This window comes from Hetaerina americana, unplaced genomic scaffold, assembly GCF_022747635.1.
Source record: "Hetaerina americana unplaced genomic scaffold, ioHetAmer1.1.p SCAF_7, whole genome shotgun sequence".
In the NCBI taxonomy this organism is placed as follows: domain Eukaryota; kingdom Metazoa; phylum Arthropoda; class Insecta; order Odonata; family Calopterygidae; genus Hetaerina; species Hetaerina americana.
In genome coordinates, this window is record NW_027287316.1 from 20178947 (window position 1) to 20201198 (window position 22252).

The following is a 22252-nucleotide window of genomic DNA, read 5'->3' on the forward strand; positions in this document are numbered from 1 at the left end:
GCAAACTTTTCATCGCATGGATTTCAAAGCCATTGGCTCGCCTTTTCTCTAAATGATCTCAAACTGTGTTGCTGTGGAAACGTATGGGGTTTTTTTTCGCATTTTATATCGCGGTGTGCATATTCCTTGAAAATGCGAATCTACTCTCCGGGCAAACATTCTGGTGAATAACCCTTTTGCCACCGCGATTTTTTTGGTGGAAGCTTTGCCAAGAAGTATCTCCTTACCTGACAAATCGGATGGGCGACTTCCCTTGTTGTCAAATTTAGCTATTCTTTTACTACTCGTATTTATTGATGACGCTCTCGTATCGGTTCAGCGAATATAAATTTCGTATATTAAACCCACGTTCACTTAATGTTACTCGTGCCTCACAAATAGTATCACGTGCCTCAATGGTATGTCATTTGGATTTCATATTGCCATTCAGTACCTGATTCAATCCTTTTTTAGACATTTTTGTGATTCGTGAAAAATATCCATCGATTTCAGAGTATCGCTATTTCTTAAAGAGTTCAGTATGCCTTCCGGTCTTTACGTTAAGTCCGATAAGATAGAAGACTTGAGATAGCATTTCTCTACACTTTTTAAGCCCATAGATTCTGTATAAATGCCAGAATGGAACTTAACAGCCAGGAATTTCAGAAGTAAGCTGCCGTGATAGTGTCGGCATCGCGTGGTGCCCTAGTCGGGGGCAATCATTATTTTCCCCATTTAAAATCTACGATTTCCATTCAATTTGAAAATTATGAGTTCAGCATTTTCATGTCAAAATAATGTTGATCAGCTATAATAAACAGTGATTTTTCGGGAGTTACATTTTTTGTAAGCGCTCTTTTAAATATTAACTTGATGGACTTCGTTGTTGATTTTATGTTTTTAAAAGTTGCCTTTGTATTATGCTTTGACATTGTTTCGTCGAACAAATGCTATTTTTATAATTTGAAAAATCAAGCTGTATAATTAGTAAACGTCATTTTTACGTATTAATGAATGCAAAATGTTATATTCATTCAGTATTTGTAGTTAATTATGACGTGATGATTTGACATTTCAGTTAAATTTTTATGAAACACCTGGACCCGATGAGCTACCAAAAACTAAAATGGCTGATCGCTTATTAGGATCGGCCATCTTTTAGAATAAAATAGTTTCGGTTAGTCAGATTGAAATTAGTCATAGGGAAATGTAATCTCAAATAAAACTTGATTTATTACTTCACACTGGCATTCTATTGCTTGCGCAAAATAATGTCCTTTTCCGATGTCTTTATTTTTTTTTGGGGTCGGTATCTCAGTTCGCACGCGAGGGAGATGTGCGTTTATCTCCGGCGTCGTGAAAGATCGTCACCCGGTTGACTCGAATTCCGTTACTCCTCTTTATCATTCGCTCTTTGATTTTTTGAAAATCGTCCGTGTTCGGCCTTGCATTTGTCCGGATGCTGCGATCGAAGGGAGGATCTTTGTTCGGGGTTTCCACGTGTCGTGTGACCTTTAAGGAAGCCAAGTCTCCTTCCACAAGAGTGCACAAAGTGCGCATACACTTTGTAACTGTTTGCAAGACGGGAGATAAGGGAAGTGGCGCGTCTCGTCTGGATAGGACGTGCATTGCGTGCCTGTGGTCAACTCGGTTGCGAAGTCGTCTTCTTTAGATGTCATAGGTTCGGAATAGGGTGACGACTTTGTTCCGAGACGGAAGGCTGCCAATGCCAATGCGATGTTAGTATTCCTTTACTACTCCGGCTGTTCAAATCGCCACATTTCGTCTTATGCAATATGTGCTCCATCCTACCGTCATTTCTCTGATCCTTAATTTCGGGAGTACAGAGATTGTGTCGTGAGCAGAGATGTGTCATGTTCTATTGCGGGGGATCTTAGACCCTTAGGGCTGCGGTGCAATGACAGAAGTTTAAACACTTGAAGACCGGATGGCTCCAGGTTCAAATCCCTGCGAAGCCTCTGCACGCCCCAAGCTGTGTGATTTTTCTGGGGTACAGATCTTCCAGAGACGGTAGTGGAGAAAGAACTCTTACTCCTAGGGGCATAAGGATAGGATTACTTACCTCGAATGTTTGAAATTCTCACGCCGTAGGACTTATTACGACGTGCGCTGCACCTAGGAAAAAATCCTTCAGTTTTTTACGAGGAGTGTGGCAAAGCCCACAAGTGGCTTGGGGGTAGGGAAATCAATGGGCTGTGGATGCGGATTTGAGTGTTTAAATGCAGAATCTTGTTGAAAGCGCCCAATGTGGTTCAGACTACAGCAGGATTACGATAAGATTGAAATAACAGAAGAAAACTGTACCTTCTTTCGCAGTAAAACCACCGATAATACGATTCGTACATTTAGCTATCGAACAAAATATTTGATAAGCTGGGCAGGACGGCTGGGTGTGCTAAAAGTGTAACTTACACCCATCCAGAAGCTTATATGGCCGAATAGGATTCGTCCTATCACCTTCAAATGCCCCATAATTCATCCAACACAGAATTTCCAACCTCGGTTTTCACAATTAAAAAAACTGAATCGATATCATTGTGACCTTCATAATCATGCAAAAAATTGCTCATATTAACAGGAATTGAATGTTAACAATTGGGCTTTTAATTTGGACTTCGACATATGACAATGTGAATACTTGTTGAAATTAGAATTGGAGATATTAGAACTGCACGATTTACAATTAGTTCCTACAACGGCCGATGAATATGTATTGCTTAGTTCCTACAACGGCCGATGAATATGTATTGCCGATATATCATCTGAACTTTATCTTCCACAAACGATATGTGGCTACGCAGTGTTTTTGTTATGATGATCTCCGAGTCGTTTTCAGCACGAAGTACGCCGTCTTTATTTCTCCCCGTTTGGGGAGAATTGCTAATTCAAAGATGTGGACGGTAGATCTCACTCCGGGTCGTGTGCGACGGGTCTTTTGAATGAATGAGTAATGAGTGAAAGAGGACTTACGTTGTTAACACTCTACTTCCAACGTTTATATATATATATATATATTACATATTTTTTATGCAATATAACGATTAAGGTAGGTTTTGGATTGACACAACTACCAAATTAATATCTTCTCACAAAACACTACCCAACCCATTACTTCATACCCAAGACAAAAGAACAATCAAAACAATGGATTCAAAAGAGAGAGCCGCCTCCGAAGAAGGCGAAGAACGTTTTATCTGTTGGCAAGGTGATGGCGTCGGTTTTTTGAGATGCGCGTGGGATAATTTTCATTGACTGTCTTGAAAAATGAAAAACTATCAACGGCGAGTATTATGCGAACTTATTGCGACGTTTGAGCGAAGAAGTCAAGGAAAATCGGCCGCATTTGGCTAAGAGAAAGTGTTTTTTCATCAAGGCAATGCACCAGCTCACAAATCCGTTATTGCAATGGCCAAAATTCATGAATTCAAGTTTGAATTGCCACCTCATGCACCCTATTCGCCAGATTTAGCCCTCTTGGGTTACTTCCTGTTTGCTAACTAGAAAAAATGGCTCGGTGGTAAAAGATTTTCCAACCGTGAAGGAGTGATGTCGGCAGTAAATAGATATTTTGAGGAGCAAGACAGTTATTATTATAAAAAGGGCATCGAACTCATTGAATATCGCTGGGAAAAGTGTATAGAGCTGAAAGGAGGTTATGTTGAAAAATAAATACATTTCTTTCAAAACCTTTTGTGTTTTCTTTGTTGGATCGAGTACTTCTGGTACCACCCTCGTAAACTAACAACATCACTGACGCAGCACACTACCACTCGTCACTTAGTCGGTGCACATTACAAATTTCCCGATTTATACTTTCCATATATATTACATAACAGTTTGAGTCGAGAGACAAGAATAGAAGGAATTCACAATCCGTATTTTTTAGGTCTCAAGCTAAAGGCATCTGCAGATTAATGGTCTAATGTCTCATCCGACAGACGACGCTCTAATTTGAGGTGCTCACCTCACCTAACCGGAGAATGAACGAAAAATGTCCGTAAAAATATCTCCCCGTCACTCGGTTAGAAATGGGATCGTCTTTGTAGGAGTTCAAAACGACGTAATTTACCCCACCAGTCAGAGCTGGAACGGCATGCGAAAGGGGTGGTGATTATCAAGTATCCGTTGACAAAGCTTTATCTCTTTTTTTTATGGAAAAGGGAACCCTTACTGTAATCGCTAATGAGGGTTGCCTAATAAACGTCTCTCGTTCTTCCATAAGTATATTCATGAGACTCGGGTTGAATAGCATGCCCTTTGACGCACGAATTATATTAAAAAAACCACTCCGAACGAGCAGAGCGCTGACCGAAGCGTACCACTCCCATTGACTGTAAGCAGAGCCGATTGATTTCCCGTTTACTTTAATCGCGTACGCCCCTCGTAACATGCGGAACGATCGGTTTTTCTGCATAGTGGAGAACAAATTGAGGAATTCACGTCCCAATTGGCTTCGCGTCATTTCTCCTTTGATCTAATGGTTCTCTTTCGTGATGGACACCCGCTATCGGATGGTTTACCGCTGAAGTCGTTTTATATTCAACCGGCGTATATGTCGTTTAAAGTGGACGGGAAAGTGGCTCGGTTTTCCAGATGCTTTGTGCTTGTGGTATTGGGAAATACAAGTATATGTTTACAGTGGCAAAATATGTGCATAATTTCTTTCGCCATCATTAGAAGTTAAACGTTACAACCAGTTCACAAGTGATTAATTTCTTGTGTATTTTTTCTCTTTTCAGTGTAATAAATCAAAGGGTGCGTCATCATGTTATGACGGTTAACTGTGTAACATTTTTTAAATACCTTTATTTTTTTCAGTTTTTATCAGCTGATGGTATAAAAAATCGCTAGCTTATTCATTCTTACTTTCTTGCCATCTTTTGATGAAAAGAGCTTGAGTGTTTAGTTTTAAGATTATGATTTTCTTTTTCTGGAAACCCAAAAGAAATGTAGTGGTAGTAGTGGTAGTATGCTGTCGTCAGTTGAGGCCGTATCGTTCCTTTTATTACACTCAAAAAAATTCTTTACCCATTGAAACAACATCTATGAAATTGCGCAGCGTCATTGAAACCCGGAGTTGTCTGTATGGACGCGAGACAATAGACGCGACATTTTTTGTGCATTTAATATCCCTCTTTCTGTACATTCCAACTTTTATGAAAGCCTATCTTCGCGTAAATGACGATTTTCAGACCTTCCGACTAAGCCTTGAAAATAGCTCATCGCGCGCTTTCTACGCTTAAAATATAAAAATATATGCATGCACTTCTACATGCTATCAATCTTCGCATCCATCCACTTTTTGCTTCGGATTTCCCTCACCTTTTTCTACCGCTAGTTGCAGTACTTCTTCAGCACTGCATTTTTTCTTACCCTGCATCCAAACCTGCAAAGAAAAAAAGAAGTCCCCAACAGGAGAAAGATTTAAAAAAAATGCTTAGACTAAATTTGTGAATATTACATAATTTTCAAGTCTTCGCTGTTTTCTAGCCCGATGCTTATTTGATTGTTCTTTTGTCACTATCAAAAACCTTTTCTTTTTTACTTTTTTTCCTTCGTGTTAAATTATCAATCCATCCCTTCAAAATACTCAGCTTACATCAAATCATGCTCAAGCGTTTGGTTATAGTGCTTTGTAAGGAATTAATTACGTGTTATACTGAGTATGTAGCACGTTTCAAAGGAAGTACTGTCTTCATTGAAACATTTCCTTTTATTTTACTGTTTCTTGAATCCTCCCGTTTCTCCTTCCGTTGCAGGTCCCTGGAGGTGTATAAGCAAGTGGGCAGACGACACAGCGAACTGTTGAAGGAACAGAGGAAGCAAGACGGCGGGGGGTCCTTAGGAGGGCCTCTGCGATTCAGCAATTCGTGTATCCTTTGGCTCAGGTGCAATCCGGTAAGTTATGATCGCTCTAAATGGCTGCGCGGAGTAAACACTTCCTTCCTAAAAAATATACACAATCCTTCCTGATTTTCTCAATAATGTTCTTTGGTGGCATCCCAAAAATTATCAAAGCAGCTACACTTCTCCCATTGGAGAGACATCTGTCGGCGTATCGAGGTCAGAAGTGAAAGTGCCGTCAGCATAGCTCGAAAAACCTTATCATTTTTCAATACATTCTATCGTGTTTTCTCGATAAATATAATTTTCACGAATAATTAACGCATCAGCTTACATCGAGTGATGTGCCGTATGCTATAGAAGTAATTTTACGTCTACGCCTGCGTTCCACTCGTAGTCTGCAAGTTGTTCCGTTTCTGCGAATTGCAATGATTTTTAAATTGACTCATATACGGGGACTCTGCTCCGTCCCACTCACAAGTTGCGAGTAGGTTAAAGGCCTTAAAGAAGGGCCGGGAAGAGGTTCACGACGAACAACGCTCTGGGCGGGCGTCACCCAGCGAAACCGACAGAAATGTGGCTCGTGTTCGACAATTGTTGGACTCAGACCGTCGATTGAGTATCAAGATGGTTGCCTATGAACTGAACTTGTCGTTTACTGTTGTGTTTCGCATTGTTACTGAAGATTTAGCAACGAGAAAAGTGTGCACCAAGTTCGTGCCCAAGTTGTTTGCAACAACGCACTACGAGTCCGTGAGTTTCTGGCCAAACACTAGGTGCAAATGCTGCCCAACCCCCCCTATAGTCCTGACGTTGCCCCAGCGGACTTCTTTTTGTTCCCTCGGATTACGGAAGCCCTGAAAGGAAACCGTTTTTCGTCCACAGAATAGATCCAATCAGCCGTGACGAAGACCTGGCGGGAGGCTCCCGAAGACGCCTATGGCGGGTACCCGTCATGGCAGAGTCGCTGGAAAAAATGTGAAGAGGCTCAAGGACAGTACTTTTAATATTTTGAAGTGTTTGTGCAAATATGTTCCACAAATTACATTAAAAAATAATTGCATTTCTTTTGGAACGTACCCTGGAGCTTTGGGTTGGGTCCCAGACGACCTTGTTTCTTTTTGGCCCAATAGGAATCCAATCAAAGCTATAAATGGGTTTGTCAATTTTGTTTGCCGTATGAGGGAAAAAGGATGTTTTTGATGTACACGGTATTTTTTAATTATACTCCTATTGAAAATAGGTTTTTTTGAAAATAAACTAAAAAAGCCAAGCAAAGAAGAAAACCATATCATTTTGGAAAATATCATTCTTTTTAATGGCCTATAAGGCTGAAAATAATATGAAATTAACCCTGATCGCTTGTGTGAATTCCTCATTAAATTGCTATCCTCTTCTAATTCTTGATCTTTGCTGTAATTTAATGTAATTTGCTGTACTTTTAATGTACGGCGCGGAAACGTGGCTTCTGAAGCAGGAAGATAGAAGTACATTGGAGGCTTTTGAAATGTGGGTATGGAGAAGAATGGAGAAGGTGAAATAGACCAAAAGGAAAACAAATGAGGAAGTATTATGTTTGGTGGGCGAGGAGAGGGGTTTGTAGGGAGAAATAATAAAGAGGAAGGAAAAATGGATGAATGGCCTATTGATCGGCAGTGGGATGTTGAAGACTGTAATAGAGGGGAGAATGTTAGGCAAACGAGGAAAGGACAGGAACAGGATAGAGAGGTAAGGCTTTTTTGAAATCTATATGCTGGAAATCAATATCCCCGGTGAATATTTTTTGAAAAAATATATTTATATGAATTTACGAATTGGCCAATTTAGTGTCGTTGCTTGCCATACGCGGCTAGCGAAGAACTTGAAGAACACCGTTGCAGCGGAATTGGCGAAATGAAAACCCGTAGGCATTTCTACCGATTAAGTGAATGTTTCACGGATAGAAGGCGGACGTAAAAACCCCGTTAAGACCTAGCCAATTGAAAAAGGTCCCCTTTTTCTGTAAATTGGACCCAAATCGATGGAACCATCACTATTACAATGTTGTAACACTTATTTCTTTTTTTAACGCAATTACCAACTATGTGGCGGAACTGAAAGACAGGTTAAATTTTTTATCGAAAAGCGATAAGTTTCGGGAAAAAATATTGGGTATTTCGGGTGTCAAGAGTTTAATTTCATTGGCCTCGGATCCCGGCAGAGATAGTGTCACCAGCGGTTGTCACTATGATATATTTCGTTTCTTTGACGATCATGACACCTTAAAAGTCAATAAATCCAGTAAAAAAATGCGTAGTTTATCAAAATTACTGTCGTTAATGAATATTTAGTCTGACTTCAAATGAAGAATTGGAAGTTTATTAAAATTTTTTGGTTCTAATATAGGTCCGTAATTTATATTCGCATCAAAGTTGGTACTATGTGCTATTGAAAAATAGACTAGAATAACACCTCATGTCATATAGGCGTCTCATACGAGGGTCATCCGGAAAGTAGTACCCGTTCGTGAAATAAAGACACAAAAGTAAATATTAACAAACATAAAAAATTTTATTTGAAAGAGGATACTTTAAACTACTTCTCAACATAATCTCCAAGCAAATTAAGGCATTTGTCATAACGTGTGACAAGTTTCTGTATTCCTGCTGCATAGTCCTTCGCCGCCAGCTCATTGAGATACGCGAGGGACCCATCTTGCACAAATTTTTGCATAATGCAGATGGTGTTTAACAATTTCATGAACAATTGTTCGAGAAACATTGGGAAAATGCTCACAGATGTCATCAATTGTGACGCGCCGATCGTTCCTCACGAATTCGTCAACTGAGCTCACCAGTTGGTCTGTAATGACAGACGGTCTCTCCGAACGCTCATCGTCGTGTGTGTTCCCCCTCCCCATGTTGAAGTTGCGACACCACCGCCGAACAGACGACTCGTCCATTACATTGTCTCCATACACCTCCTTTAATTGGCGATGAATATCACATGGGCGAACGTTTCTTGCATTGAGGAATTTAATCACTGCCCTCACTTCACAACTGGCGGCGTTCTCAATTTTTTTAAACATTGTAAACAATCACAGAAACAACACAGGCAATGCTAGCGTCACGCAACTTGGCTCAGAGAAGGCAGACAAGCCACTGAAGCTATCTGACCTCGTCCAGCGGCTACTCGCGTCGTCAGCACTTCATGCGGCACGAACGGGTACTACTTTCCGGATGACCCTCGTATATCGGAAGGTTTTTACTTTGGTGATGATGTTGATAATGTATTATGAGCCTCATCATACTACGGTAGAGAGATCATGTAGATAAAATTAGAGAGATTAAGTACAAGATAGGTAAATTTAAGGTGTCATTTTTCCCACGAACGATAAGGAATTGGAATAACGTTGTCCGACCGCGCTAGGGGGGAGTGTGTTGTGCCAAAAGTTGTTTGGTGTGTAATTTAACCCTGGCACACACCATAGATGGTTTGCTAGCGGGGTACCAGGTATGTATGTATTTTTAAAAATCTTAATCTTTGGATGAGATAATTCCGATATTCGACGGAGTTCGTTATTAATTCTTATTTTCATTAAATGTTAGAGTTTTCACCTGCGTTTAATTAGTTGCATTGATTTCATAGGAAGAACTGCGTGACTTTTTTTAAATGATTTATTCTCACACTTATTAATGCAATGAGCATATTCTCGGAACTTGATCAATCGACTCGGTGGGGTAGTTCCTGTGGCAATGGTCTTCACAATTAGATATTAAAAGTAAGGGGAAAGTGATGAAGAAGTTGAAAGAATGAAATCGAAGAACGTGAACACGGGGAAAAGATTGACCCGAGTTTTTTTAATCGGTTAGCATCTTAACGTATGATCGAACTTTGGCCAATCAACCATCAAACGGCTTGAAGCCACCATCTTTGACGACATTATACGAGGATTGTTCAACAAAGAGAGATGATACATTTTATTTGCGTAATTTATTGTTCAAAAAATCAATTCAACACCATTATTAGCTTAATGTGTAATACATATGTATTTGGTAGAAGTTGCAGTTTAATCAATTTGACTCCAGTTATGCGTCATTAGCATTCGCTGCGAGTAGAAACGTGCTCATTTGCGCCTGCCCCTGGTTTCGATGATGAAAAACGCTTCCCACGGAGGTTTATCTTCATTTTAGGAAGCAGAGAAAAGTTGTATTGGGCTTGGTCTACACGATATGCAGGTAGTGGAACATATTTCACGTTGATTTTCTCTAAATAATTGCTATTCCTGTGTGGGTTTCGCTGAACCCACCGCACACATACACGTCTAAAGTCAAATGAATCTGTTACCAAATTTTGGGTGAACAAAATGGAATGTCAAAATTTCTCATAGTTGGTCCTTAACGTTATTCAACGATCCTCCCTCAAAGTGTTAGCAGCGGTGTTAATATTTACTTCCTTAAGAGCAGTGACCCTTTACCCTTCTTTGAAATTGTCTTCCATCTCCAAAAAAATTGAACAATTCCCTGCTGGGAAGGGCAGACCCTCCTCGATGATTACGTAGGCCTCGGCGGACGATTTTCTCTGGCGGAAGCAGCATCGCATGTTACCCCCAAACCATTGGCGTCGGCGAACTGAACATGTGTCAACTTGCAACGGCTAACTAGCACTATTACAAAATGGAAACTAAAGTGCGAGCCATGCTCTACATTTTCATTAATCCAAATTTCTGGTAGCCTAGGATTCATTTCTTTTGTAGGCTTAGCTTTTTACTCCGACTAAGACTATCCACCATATCCCAGTAAAAGTAGAAGTCCCTCCTTTCACATTTCTAGTATTCAAACTGCCTATGAAGATGGTGTGACATAAAAATTATCCTTAATGATGGCCACTGCTGTCGATTCTCTCAGTGTCGTATTGTAAGTCTTCATTGGTGGCGTCAATATGTACATTGTCATATTAAAATGTTTGCTTCTTTTTTATACTATGTTACAATAAATGACGTTTCATCGCCCTATTTCGCTATGGCTATGATCGTTATGGGTTAAATACCGCAATCCGAATCATTTCCACGGAGGTTTTGAGGACGGTACCATATTGCCGATGTGGCAAATTTTGCATACCTGTTATGGTTTAAAATGAAAGTTGAAGGACATTGCGCAAGAGGTATGATGACGCACATTCTTCAGTGCACTAATATCTTCTTTATGAACTGTAATTCGCAGGGTACGAGTGATTTTTAATTAAATGAGATAAGACCCCTCTTCGACAACATTGGCATGTACTCCATCAGTTGTCAGATTACTCGGAAGTACTAGATTTCGAACTTAGGGAGCGTTTTGTTTACAATTCCCATCCCCTTTGAGAGATACGAGTAGATCAGCGATAATTCTCAAGGGGTTGGCATTCGTTTACCTTCATTCCATTCGTCTAGAGAAAAATCTCCAAGCTCCGCCCATAATTAGGCAAATACTTACTCTCTGAGAAGTACCCTGTCCCCTCGTATGAGGAACGAAAGGAGATCGGAAGGTGGTGGTCTCTCTAGGATTATTTGCGAGATAGTCCACCTGACATTTATTTAAACGCCCGGAAAAGTGGGGGAAAGTCAGGGAAATGGAGAGTAAGATCGTCATTTTCCATTGATATTTGCCTTTTTTAATTAACATGTAAAAGTGAAGCTTGAGCGGACAAAACGCGGTGGATAATAAAAGGGTATGAAACTCTTCCACGTTTTCAGTTTATATTTGTTTTGTGATCATTTGCTTTAGATGGAAAAACATTTAAATAATTTAATTGATTTCATTAAGTTTTCTTGATTTTCTAAAATACCTAATTTGTCTTATATACGTACGTGTAGTTAAAAAATGCAGCAGTTTCGCGACGTAACGGTCGTTTGAATCAATGAGGCTGGATGCTGTCAGTCGTTTTTTTTAATAAAATCTGTGCGTAACAGCCCAGGGCCGTATATCCACGGAAATGGCTAGATTATGTCCATTTTTTGTACCGAAATGGACAAAGTAGTGGGGACGTCGGTACAAGAAATGCACTAGGCAAAGAGGCTTTCATCAGGAGGAGGGAATTTATGACATGGACGTTGGCTATGTATGTTAAGAAAGGGCTCATCAAAACTTTGATATGGAGCGTAGTTATGTACGGCGGGGAAACGTGGTCAATGAAGTAGGATCGTAGAAGTAGATTGGAGGCTTTTGAAATGTGGGTGTGGAGAAGGATGGAGAAGGTGAAATGGACCGAAAGGAAAACAAATGAGGAAGTACTTGGTATGGTGGGCGAAGAGAGGGGTTTGTTGGGAGAAATCCTATGGAGGCAGGAAAAATGGATGAAGAGCCTATTGATCGGCAATGGGATTTTGAAGACTGTAATAGAGGGGAGGCAAACGAGGAAGGGCAGGAATAGGATGGGGATGTTGGACGGAATGAAGGTAGGAAGGAAGTACATGCAGAAGAAGAGGGACTTGTTGTAGGGTAGAATGTTGGGTTTTGTTTTGTTTGGAGATATTTATTTGGTAGTTGTGGCCATTTAAACCTATCTTAACCGGTAGATAACCTAATAATAATAAGTAAATATTCCGAGGAAAAAGCACCTGAAGTCACCTCTACATGTCCATGTGAAATTCGTATGGACAGAAATGCGTAATTTTTCTATTTTGAAAGTTTTGATGTGTGACATAATTATTTTATAAAACAAATTGTTCAATAAACGTGTCACATTCTATTATTTCCGATCCTAAGGTGTAATTAAAATTCTAATTCAAATGTCTAGATGACCTAAATTTAAAAGATTAGATGGCTATGTCCACTTAATGAAATCAATCGCAATGGATGACATGTGAGAAAATATGATATGTATCCTCTCGAATTATTTTTACTGGCCACCCATTAATGTGTGTCATCTGTTCGTGGATTGGCTGGTAGCAACAGTCATCCTTTCTTGCTATTTTTCTCTTTGCCAAATTCAAGGAAACGCAGGAAATGCCGCGTCGGTCAGTTTAGTTGTGTCCATCTGTGCTATTCACCGACATGCGAGAATTTCCGTGTAATCATTCGCCTTTACCAGGATTCGAATCCAGAGCCATACTTTCATGTTGGCCTCTTTTATTTTCACCTTCTCTAAATTAATGAATGGCAACACTGGAGTAATACTCTCTTTCTCTAAAAATCTACGAAATTTTCTTTCAAACGATTATTAATAGCCATGTTATTAAGTCCACGTGGTTGCTCCCAGAATAATTTAGATGAGTATAAATTCAATGTTTTTTTTCCAGGAAGTTTTGGACAAGCGGCTTGACGATCGGGTGGACGACATGCTGAAGAACGGTCTCATCGATGAAATGTTGGACTTCCACCGCCGCTACAACGCCAACAGGTTGAAGGCCAACCCTAATAGGTAAGTTCTTCCCCTTCGCCGACATTCTTCCTTTCTCTTTGCCTTTCTTTGAGTGGGAAAGAAAACACCACCGTCGGCCAAACTGATATCCGACCAGTCTCAATCTCCATTTCTTTTGTGTTTGTCAAAAAGGGAGAGGCCAACCTGTTGAGTGGGTGCGATTGAGTTTTCGTAATCTCTTGGCCCGAATCTGCTCGCTCGGTCGTATTTCCCGAGATGGTGCCCGATAGCTTTTTTTCCTCAGTCGGAATGCGATGATATCTCTTGCTTTATTGCATTGTCTTGGGCGGATCCATAGGCAATGTTCAAGTCCTCCGCTATTTCTCTGATGGTTAATTTGCGGTTATTGACCAACATTTCTTTTACTTTATCAATTTTTTCACCGACTTTTGATGTCGATGGTCTGCCACTGCGTTCATCATCTTCGATTGACTCACGACCACTTCTGAACCGCTCGTGCCACTGGTAAACGACCGTTTTTTTAGAGAATCGTTGCCGAAACACTTTTCCAACATTTCCAACGTCCGTGCGCCACTAAATCCGTTTTTTACGCAAAATTTAATACAAGTTCGTTGTTGCAAATTTAAATCCATTTCTGAAATTGTAAAAAATCGCCAACACACACAGAGATAGATGTACTCTTGGCTACGTAACTTTTGCAAATGTCAAGTTATGACACTAAGATTTAAAGGGAATATCAACAACAGATGTACCAATTTAACAAAAAAAACAGAACTCAAATCGGAACGATGGGAGCGCCACACGGTGGTTATTCCGGGAACTTTTTGATCAAGGTAGTATATCTCTATAAGGTTTGATCTCGAGTCGGCGCAGAAAAAAATTTTCCTCAAGTCAATAGCTCCGAAAAAGTTTTTTTTTCAAATATTAATGTGGTAGGGTGTAAATTAGAGCTAACACGTTTAACTTTTATTTCATTTAATCCCTTACAAATATTGGCGGGTCTGACTTCAGGCATTTGTGCTGTCCGTTGCTTCACGTTTCCAAGTAGAAAGAAAAGGCGTGTCTTCATGGGTTTCGTCCCTGATTTCTCCCTCAATTTCGACTCAATTTACTCGTTTTGCTCACCATTTTCAATTAAGCTTATTTAGCCCAGCTACTCGGAAAGTCCGTGACTGTTTTTAAACTGGAGAAATTCCTTTGGAAGTATGATTTATTGGCATAAAAAAAAATTCGACTCCTAGGAAAACCCTCAATTTCGGTCATATCCTGTGTCATTCGTCGCCGTGAAAACCTTTGCTGTGTGGGGCCTCTGCAAAGCCTTTTCGGAATTGATCTTCTTCGAAGGTCCGTATCGATCGCTTTAACGTTTGCTGCGGTAGGACATATGGTTAAAGAATGAAATTCAAGTCGAACTTTTGATGTATCGTCCTGTAGTTAGCGCTTCGGATTGGGGAAGCCGTTTATCACATCCCTCACCCTCAATTAATTTCGGCGACCCTGAATCCGAAAGGAACCATTAAATCGACTCCCCTTAAATTTCGGACAATTAATTTGTCAATAAACATTGCTGAACCGGTTCGATTGCGCCCCCAAGGTCCTCGCTTCTTCCCGCGACTCTCGACTCCCACCCGAAATCCCCTTGTGGATTTCCCTCGTGGCGTGGGCTTATTTCGCGAGGATTGCGCAGTGTTTTTCCACGCGGTTGTTCTAAAGGGAAATTTACCCCCTACCTCCTCCCTTGACGGCAAGTTGTAATCATGTGTTATTGCTTGCCATTCTTCAACGCCGCCCTAAAACATTTGACTCTGGAAATTTTAGGTCTTAATTCACGGGGCGCCCTTGACGCGCCCGTGTCGGTGTGACATGTGTAAGGGATGTTATGATCAACAGTCGCATTTTGGCCGTATTGGAGAGGATAGAGAGGGAAAGCAGCATTTCAATGGGGTAAAGTTGTTTGCTGCTTGTATGGAGTTTTAGCTGCTGTTTCCGTGTCAATTTTTGTTCTCTGTTCAGTTGAATAGATACTTGGATAAGGTGGAATTTACGCAAAATTTCCAAATCCCTTTGGGGATTTTTTTCAATCTACATCGCAGAATTATTTTTCCATTTGCATCGAGGACCTGGAAAATATTTACATTTCTTGCTAAAATATTTCTGATTATCCAACTGAACCTTATAATGTTCTTTTATTATTTGTGGGCGCACTTCAAAATTGGCAGAATTGTGAATTTTAATGTTCACTTAAGTGTACAAATATCGATACGTTATGTGTTATACTAATTTACACGCGTACGCGTGAATGACACGGGAATTGCCAAACTCGCGGGGAAAATTTTATAATACCTGTTTTACTATTTGTTGGATGTTCATTGATTCCAATTGGAATTGTTAGTTCATGGAGAAGTTGCTTTAAATACATAAACTGCCATGGAAAATCATTGCTATACTTCACGGGAAGGGTGGTTGACAATCTAGAAGGAAGCTGTTCCTGGTTAAGGTCTCACTAGTTATTGGGTCGAAGATGTTTCGATTAGAGGGATAATTTCACGTTGGTTTTACTGTTCATTGAATGTCATAATGTTACCATTGTATTTGTAAGTAAGAAACTCATGAATTCCGGTGTTCATCGGTGGAACGACGGCCCACTGGCCTAATGGCGCCGTCAAAAACAAACTGTTTTAGTAATTGTATTAACATTTTCCGGTTTGCCTTTGTTTACATGGATATTCGTATTTATTACCTAAGAAAATATACAAATCACATTAATGCCTTTGATGGTGAATTTATAATGAAAAATCAATGTTAATCGACAAGAAACTGACGGAAACACTAAAAATAAAATAGTATCTATTTAATCGTTCCGCGACTGGCAACATTGGAGTTCTTCAAAAGAAAAGCTTCCAGGGCGCCCTATTTCCTGTATTAAAATTCGTTAAATGAATACTTGGATTGAATTTTCGGTCGAAAATTATTTAAAGAGGATTCTGGGTACGCTCGGAAAAACTTAGGAGATCGGAAGTACGGTGGCTAACGTACTGGCTTCCTACCGAGAGGGCCCGGGTTCGAATCCTGGAGGTGACAGATATTTTTCAGTGGTTTTTCAATCCTATTTGAGGTGTTAAATGGAGAGCACTTTGAGTGAGTACGCTGTCCGTCGGATGGGACGTTTAACTGCGGACCCTTTGGGGCCTTTCGACAAGAGTAGGCTAATGCTAACGCTGGGTTTCTCTCCACCCTTTATCCTTTCCTGTCCATCCCTAGTGGCGTAAATTACCTCAGATGTCAGGTGCCTACCCTTAAAACTACTACTACTAGTTACTCGAGTCCATTCATCGTTTCCATGAACACAAATACTTAATTGAGTAAACTGATCGAGTCCTCGACACTCGAGGGTGTTGACTCGTGACTGATCGACTATATCGAATCGAATGACTAGGTATGTTTTACGTACCCTGGAATCTATGGAGCCTGTAATTTAGATATTTCTGACGCTCACTACGCTACAATAACTATTATTTTTAAATTAAATCCTGTGGAAATGCATTTCTAAATTTCGCTAGCGAAAGTAATCTTAGCCAGTAGCTACAGCCTGTAGCCATGCCGTGTCCATGATACCTGACTGATTAAACGAATCCCCTGAAGGGAAAAACCACACCCCCCGCTACACGCCCTTGCGGCGGCTTGCGGGGTATTATGTTGATGTAGATGAAAAAAGGACGTTTTTTTAAACATTTTCATTGGTTTGTTTTGTTTCATTACATTCTTCATGATTAAAATAGTATAATAAGAGGATGTGAACTTCATTTCCGTTGATATCTTTCGGTTAGTTGCCTTGAAATTTAAGAAACCCGTCAGCGCGTGTTCAAGAAATGAGTTCCGGTCGCGTTCGAAGTTTTATTTGAAAAGACATGCGGTGTGCATTCTTTTGAGATATCTGCATCGCGTTTCTTTGCACCCGCGTGCCTTTAAATGATCATGCCACGTGCATTCCTGGATATAATTTCCGGTTTTTGTTTACCCCGAGCTCCTCTCTTCCATTTGGCCTCCGGCCTAATTTGCGGCCGATTTGGTCTCTGAAGCATTTCCCTGGCGGACGTTGATGCCAGTGAGCAACACACCTTCGCGATAGCCAATAAACAGTCGGACGAAGGTCATTCATTCGCGGTGCACTAGTCATCGCGACGGGGTGGGGCAGGAGGTCGCCATCAACCGTTAGTTCCCCTCCCTCCACCTATTCCCCGTTTTGCGTGGGGCGCGGAAATTGGCCATAAAAAATAAATGGAAAGGTCGGCCTTGAACTTTCACTCGTTCCCATGGCCCTTCACGTTCCACCCTTTCTCTCCTTCGTAGACACTAGCATACATTATGAAAATGAGCTCTCGCGTGTTTTTTTCACTCGCTCTTTTATTCTAATCATTCTCCTCCCCGCCTTCACGTCGCGTTCCACCGGGTTATATACCCTTCGAGGAGCGGGGAAGTTTTAAGAGCCTCGTCCCACGTGGTCTGCGGACCCATTGTTGGCGCGGTCTCGCTCAGTCGTCACATCTCCCAGCGACGGTTTCGCGCCAGGATACTACGTAAATCATCGCATAGGTGTCGTTCCAGTCGCGACCCTTGGCGCCAAGCTCCCCGCCCTATAACCCGCTCCTTCCCCACTCCCGCCTCCCCCTCATGCCGGCCGGCGGGCACTTCCTTGACGCGCGGGAAATGGCGACACGTGCGCAAAGTGCTTTTCTGCTGTCCTTGCTTATTCGCGGAGCTCTCTTCATCCGTCGAGGCCGAGGGGAGGGGTTTATGGGGGGGGGGAAGGCAGAGCCTGGCGCTAACACGTAGGAGGCTGCCACGAAGCAGGAGAGGTGAGCGTTGCACATTGCAGCGCAAGGGTTGTTTATTCCTGTGGCCCCGTGCCGGTCCGTGGCTGCACCTTAGTTTGCCAGGGAGTGCGGCGGCCAGGAAAGTGCCATTAAAAGTGCGCGGAATGTGGTAGTAAAATTTGGAATTTTGTCAGTCCTCCAGAAAAAAATATATCCGTCCGTCTGGTTTCCGTCGAATGGCCAATCACGGAAACATGTGCATCCATCTGATGCTCTCACGAGCATCTTCGGTCTCCATCATCATTCCGTAATGATCGGAGGAAAGATCAACAACTGGAGGAATTCGCTGCAACGGCTCAGATCGTATTGTACCACATGGGCGTTTATATTCAGAAGTTCAATTGATTTTTTTCTGCTGTTATATTTTCAGATCCTTTTATGTTTTCCCTCGTAATACCACATTATCCCACAAAAAAGGATTTCTGGTTCCAAGAAAGATATGCAAAAAATATGTAGACCACTTCCTCACGGAATTCAGATATCCGCCCTTTAAATTTCCCCTATTTTGCAAATAGCTAATGTAATCTACCTGCAGTGCCAGGAAGTTCATTTTGGAGGTAATGGCTATCGGTGCATCGTTTTCCGGAGCGTTTCTAATTTCCGTTAATTATTTAATTATGAGACCAATAATGTCAGTAATAGATAACTATTGTGTACAATGAGGATTATTTACGTAACAAGTCATTAATTTGGGTTATCGCTTTAGGAGAAATGATCGGTGGATCAGAATCGGGAGAGTGCGAAAGAATTGTAACTAGTAGTAGTAGTAGTATTTAGGGGAGGCGACCGACTGCTGAGGTCATTTGCGCCATAGGAAATGGACAGGAAATGATGAAGGGTGGAGAGAAACCCGGCGTCGGTTTTAGCCTACTCTTTACGAAAGGCGCCAAGGGGTCCACAGCTTAACGTCCCATCCGACGGACGACGTACTCACTCTAAGTGCCCTCGACAAAGCACCTCAAGTAGGGATCGAGATACTTCAAGTAGGGATCGAGAAAAATATTCAACACCGCCGGGTTTTGAACCCGTGCCCTCTTGGTGGGAAGCCAGTACGTTAGCCCCCGCACCATCTCGATCCCCAGAATTGTAACTATAAGCTTGATGTCATTGATTACTTTCTATAAATGAAAGCGTGCATTTTGTATTTAAATTGCAGCCATAGTTAGGCAGTTTCAATTAATAATTTCCACTTCTGACGTAGCACAACTGTGGTGAACACATTAAACATTAATGGAAACACGTAGAATAGGCCTAGAATTATCATCTATGTCAAAATAAATATATCAGGTGAGAATATATTGAATACCATTTACGAAAACTGAACCAATCAAGTGTTCGTCGGGAGAAAGATTTCATCCATCCTTTATTCATTCTCATTCCTATTGTATGCCCTATTTGATATATTTTATGTAGCCCTCTGTGGGTAACAATATGGACAGGCTTCTTTTCATTAATAAGTGCGTAGCTGTGGTACTCTCGTATTTTGAAGTAAAATGGGATGAAAATATAGAGTCAAGGCTCAAGTAGTAATATTGCTCCAGTACACTCTTTTTCTATCCCGTGCCGGGCTTAGTCGCACATATGGTTGGTCTCAATTGACACCCTTTGCTTCACTGAAGGTGGAAGACCATAGGCGGCAAATGGGAGTAAGCTACCCTGATGTGTACATTTCAAATGCTGTTGGGCTTAACATGAGATAGGTGAACACCTCCCTCATCTATCTCATTAACATTCGGGTTTAAAGCTGTGGTCGACAGATATGGCTTACTTACATAATAACTCAAGTATTTATTACATTAGGAATGGGATATTTTTCCAAACATTATTCGAGACCTATATTCTTGGGGGGATTTGTTCTCCAGAATTGATTTTTTATCAATGCCGGTTTTAAAAATTACGTTTACACCTGTATCGATGGCAGTTTTATGGAAAGTCGGAATCTGTGATGAGTACTATAGTTTTATATTTACTGAAGGTCGTGCATTACTGGGGTACAGACAGTGAGAAGTCCAAAGTAGTCTTCTCCGTAAAATTAAAACTGGCATATGACGCACTCCGAATCAGTTTCGAAAGGTCATGGGTTCGAATCCTGCGGTGACATTCAACGTTCTCTCCTGAAATATGGAGTTCGCGCTGCCAAGTAAAACGCCAGCTTTTAATTAAAATATTATTTTTACATTTGCTATGAGTGAGTGTGGCGTTTAGTTTGATCTCGCTCGCGTTAAGGGGGGAGGGAAGAATTTATTTCTCTGGAACGGATTCTCGAAGCAACCTCGTCTCGGAATCAGGGCCTGAACCGCCGCGTGGCATTTTAGCGCGCGAAGCTCATAGGAATTCCCGCTTCCCGCCGTCCACTCCCGCCGCCCACGCCGCGGACGTAAGTGAGCGGGATAATAGTACGCGCGAATGCCGGTCGTGCTCCCCGGCGTTTCAGCCCAGCTCCCGTTCGCGGGCAGACGTCACCATTAATCCGAGCTCCGCGGGTGAGTTCGGCGCGTTCTGACGTCATCCACTTTCAGCCGATCCTTCCCGCCATTGTAGCGAGCGGAGCGACTGACTGCATCCACGCGATTGCAAACGGTTGCCTTCTGCGTAAATAGAAGTGGCGCTAGGTGTTGTCGCCCGATTAATAGGTGGTGCGCGGGTCGTTAACTTATTTATTTTTCCGAGTGCTCGCCTCTCGCGTGGTGTCCCTGTCAGCTGTCAACACTCGAGGACGAGTATCCGATTGACGCCTTCTGTTCTCGTTGCTTGTCTTTGTAAATTATTTTCTGAGTCTCATTGGAGGACTGCCGAATATCTACGAATAAAGTCATCAGCACCGAAGTGATATTCGGTTCCTCGACGTTTTGTCTCTCCCCTTCCTCCGTGAGGGTGCATTATACGTGTATCAAGGGCTTTTCTGTGAAGTTCCTAATGAAGTAGGAATTTTAGACAATGATCAATGTTTTTGGTGGTAAGAAATGGAATGCAGAATTTTTTAGCATTCCCGCTGTGCTGCCGCAGGCTTGAAAAATGCGGGAAATTCATTCCAACCCTAGAAAACTGAAAAATCGTGGAAATTCGTCGCAATGTCTTGAAATCCTGAAATGCTTTGAGTAGTTTTGTAGGGTGCCAGAAAATGCTGCAGTTGCGCATTGTTCGTCGTCGCGTGCTTAAGTGAACGTCCTTAGATATTTTAGGTAAATTTATGAACAGATATTCTCCATGAAGAAAATGATAATAATTGAATTGGATACGAATGCTGGGATCTTCCTAAAGCCGGGTCGGGTGTGTTAGTCAGACATACCCCTATAGCCCCCCCGTCCAAGGCGATTTTGTGTAGGTTTATCAGTGATATGAGCACGTATTGACGCTAGGCGTATGCGAATTCAATGAAATGAGGTCCATAAAACCAATATCCTTGCCACGGAAGCGAAAATTAAAGAATGTCTTCGGAGCTATTCAGAATTAGTTTAATGTGTGTGCCCATGGGATTAGAAGGTTGAAAGAAATCAAATCATCCTCTCCTCGAAAACTTTGTGTCGAAATGGAATGTATTAATGCCTTGGTCAATGCGTCCGTCCAACTGATGGGAGATCCTGTGTTTCAATTATGAGCAAGTAGGATGAATTTCTATGCTGAGCACATGAAGTTTTTACTCAGAAAGCAGCTTGTATTTATGCATTGTCTAGGATAATTAGCTTTAATAATTTGTTACCATTGCAGTTTATTGATTATGAAAATTAGAAATGAGATCGATCGCATGCCAAATTTACACATGTAAGAAAGCTCTTTGCTTCAAATTCTACAAGTTCATAATGTTGATTGGATTACTCTAACGCTAACCAGTAAGTACTGTAGCGACTTTCTTTAGGTGTATCATGCTTTATGTGATCATGTAATATTTTCATAGCGTAAGATAAGCTAAAGAAATGTAAGATTGCGTAATTATAGCAGGCATTTGACTTTAGTTTTTTTCCTCCAGCAAATGAGTTAATATCTTATCAAAAAGACTGTCGATAAGAAACGTATCATTGTAAGACTCCCTTGCCCAAGTCGATATCCAAAGCCTCACCTCCACATGGTCTGACCGGCGCACTTCCTCGGATGTAATGGTTTCGGCATTATTTCATCTTTTGTTGGATATGTTGGTCAAAATACGTGGGGAAAACTATCAATGAAGAGGAGACTAACCAACAAGACTTCTTTAG

General features: G+C 41.3%; 1 protein-coding gene across 1 annotated transcript in view; it reads left to right on the top strand.

Moving 5' to 3' along the window:
- The window catches only part of LOC139696337 (tRNA dimethylallyltransferase), a 509639-nt gene that overhangs the window by 354791 nt on the left and 132596 nt on the right, over positions 1 to 22252 (top strand). Inside the window, exons 4-5 of the mRNA XM_071595056.1 lie at positions 5760 to 5898; positions 13103 to 13224. Of these exons, the coding sequence (XP_071451157.1) occupies positions 5760 to 5898; positions 13103 to 13224 (261 nt within the window). The remainder of the gene's footprint in view (positions 1 to 5759; positions 5899 to 13102; positions 13225 to 22252) is intronic.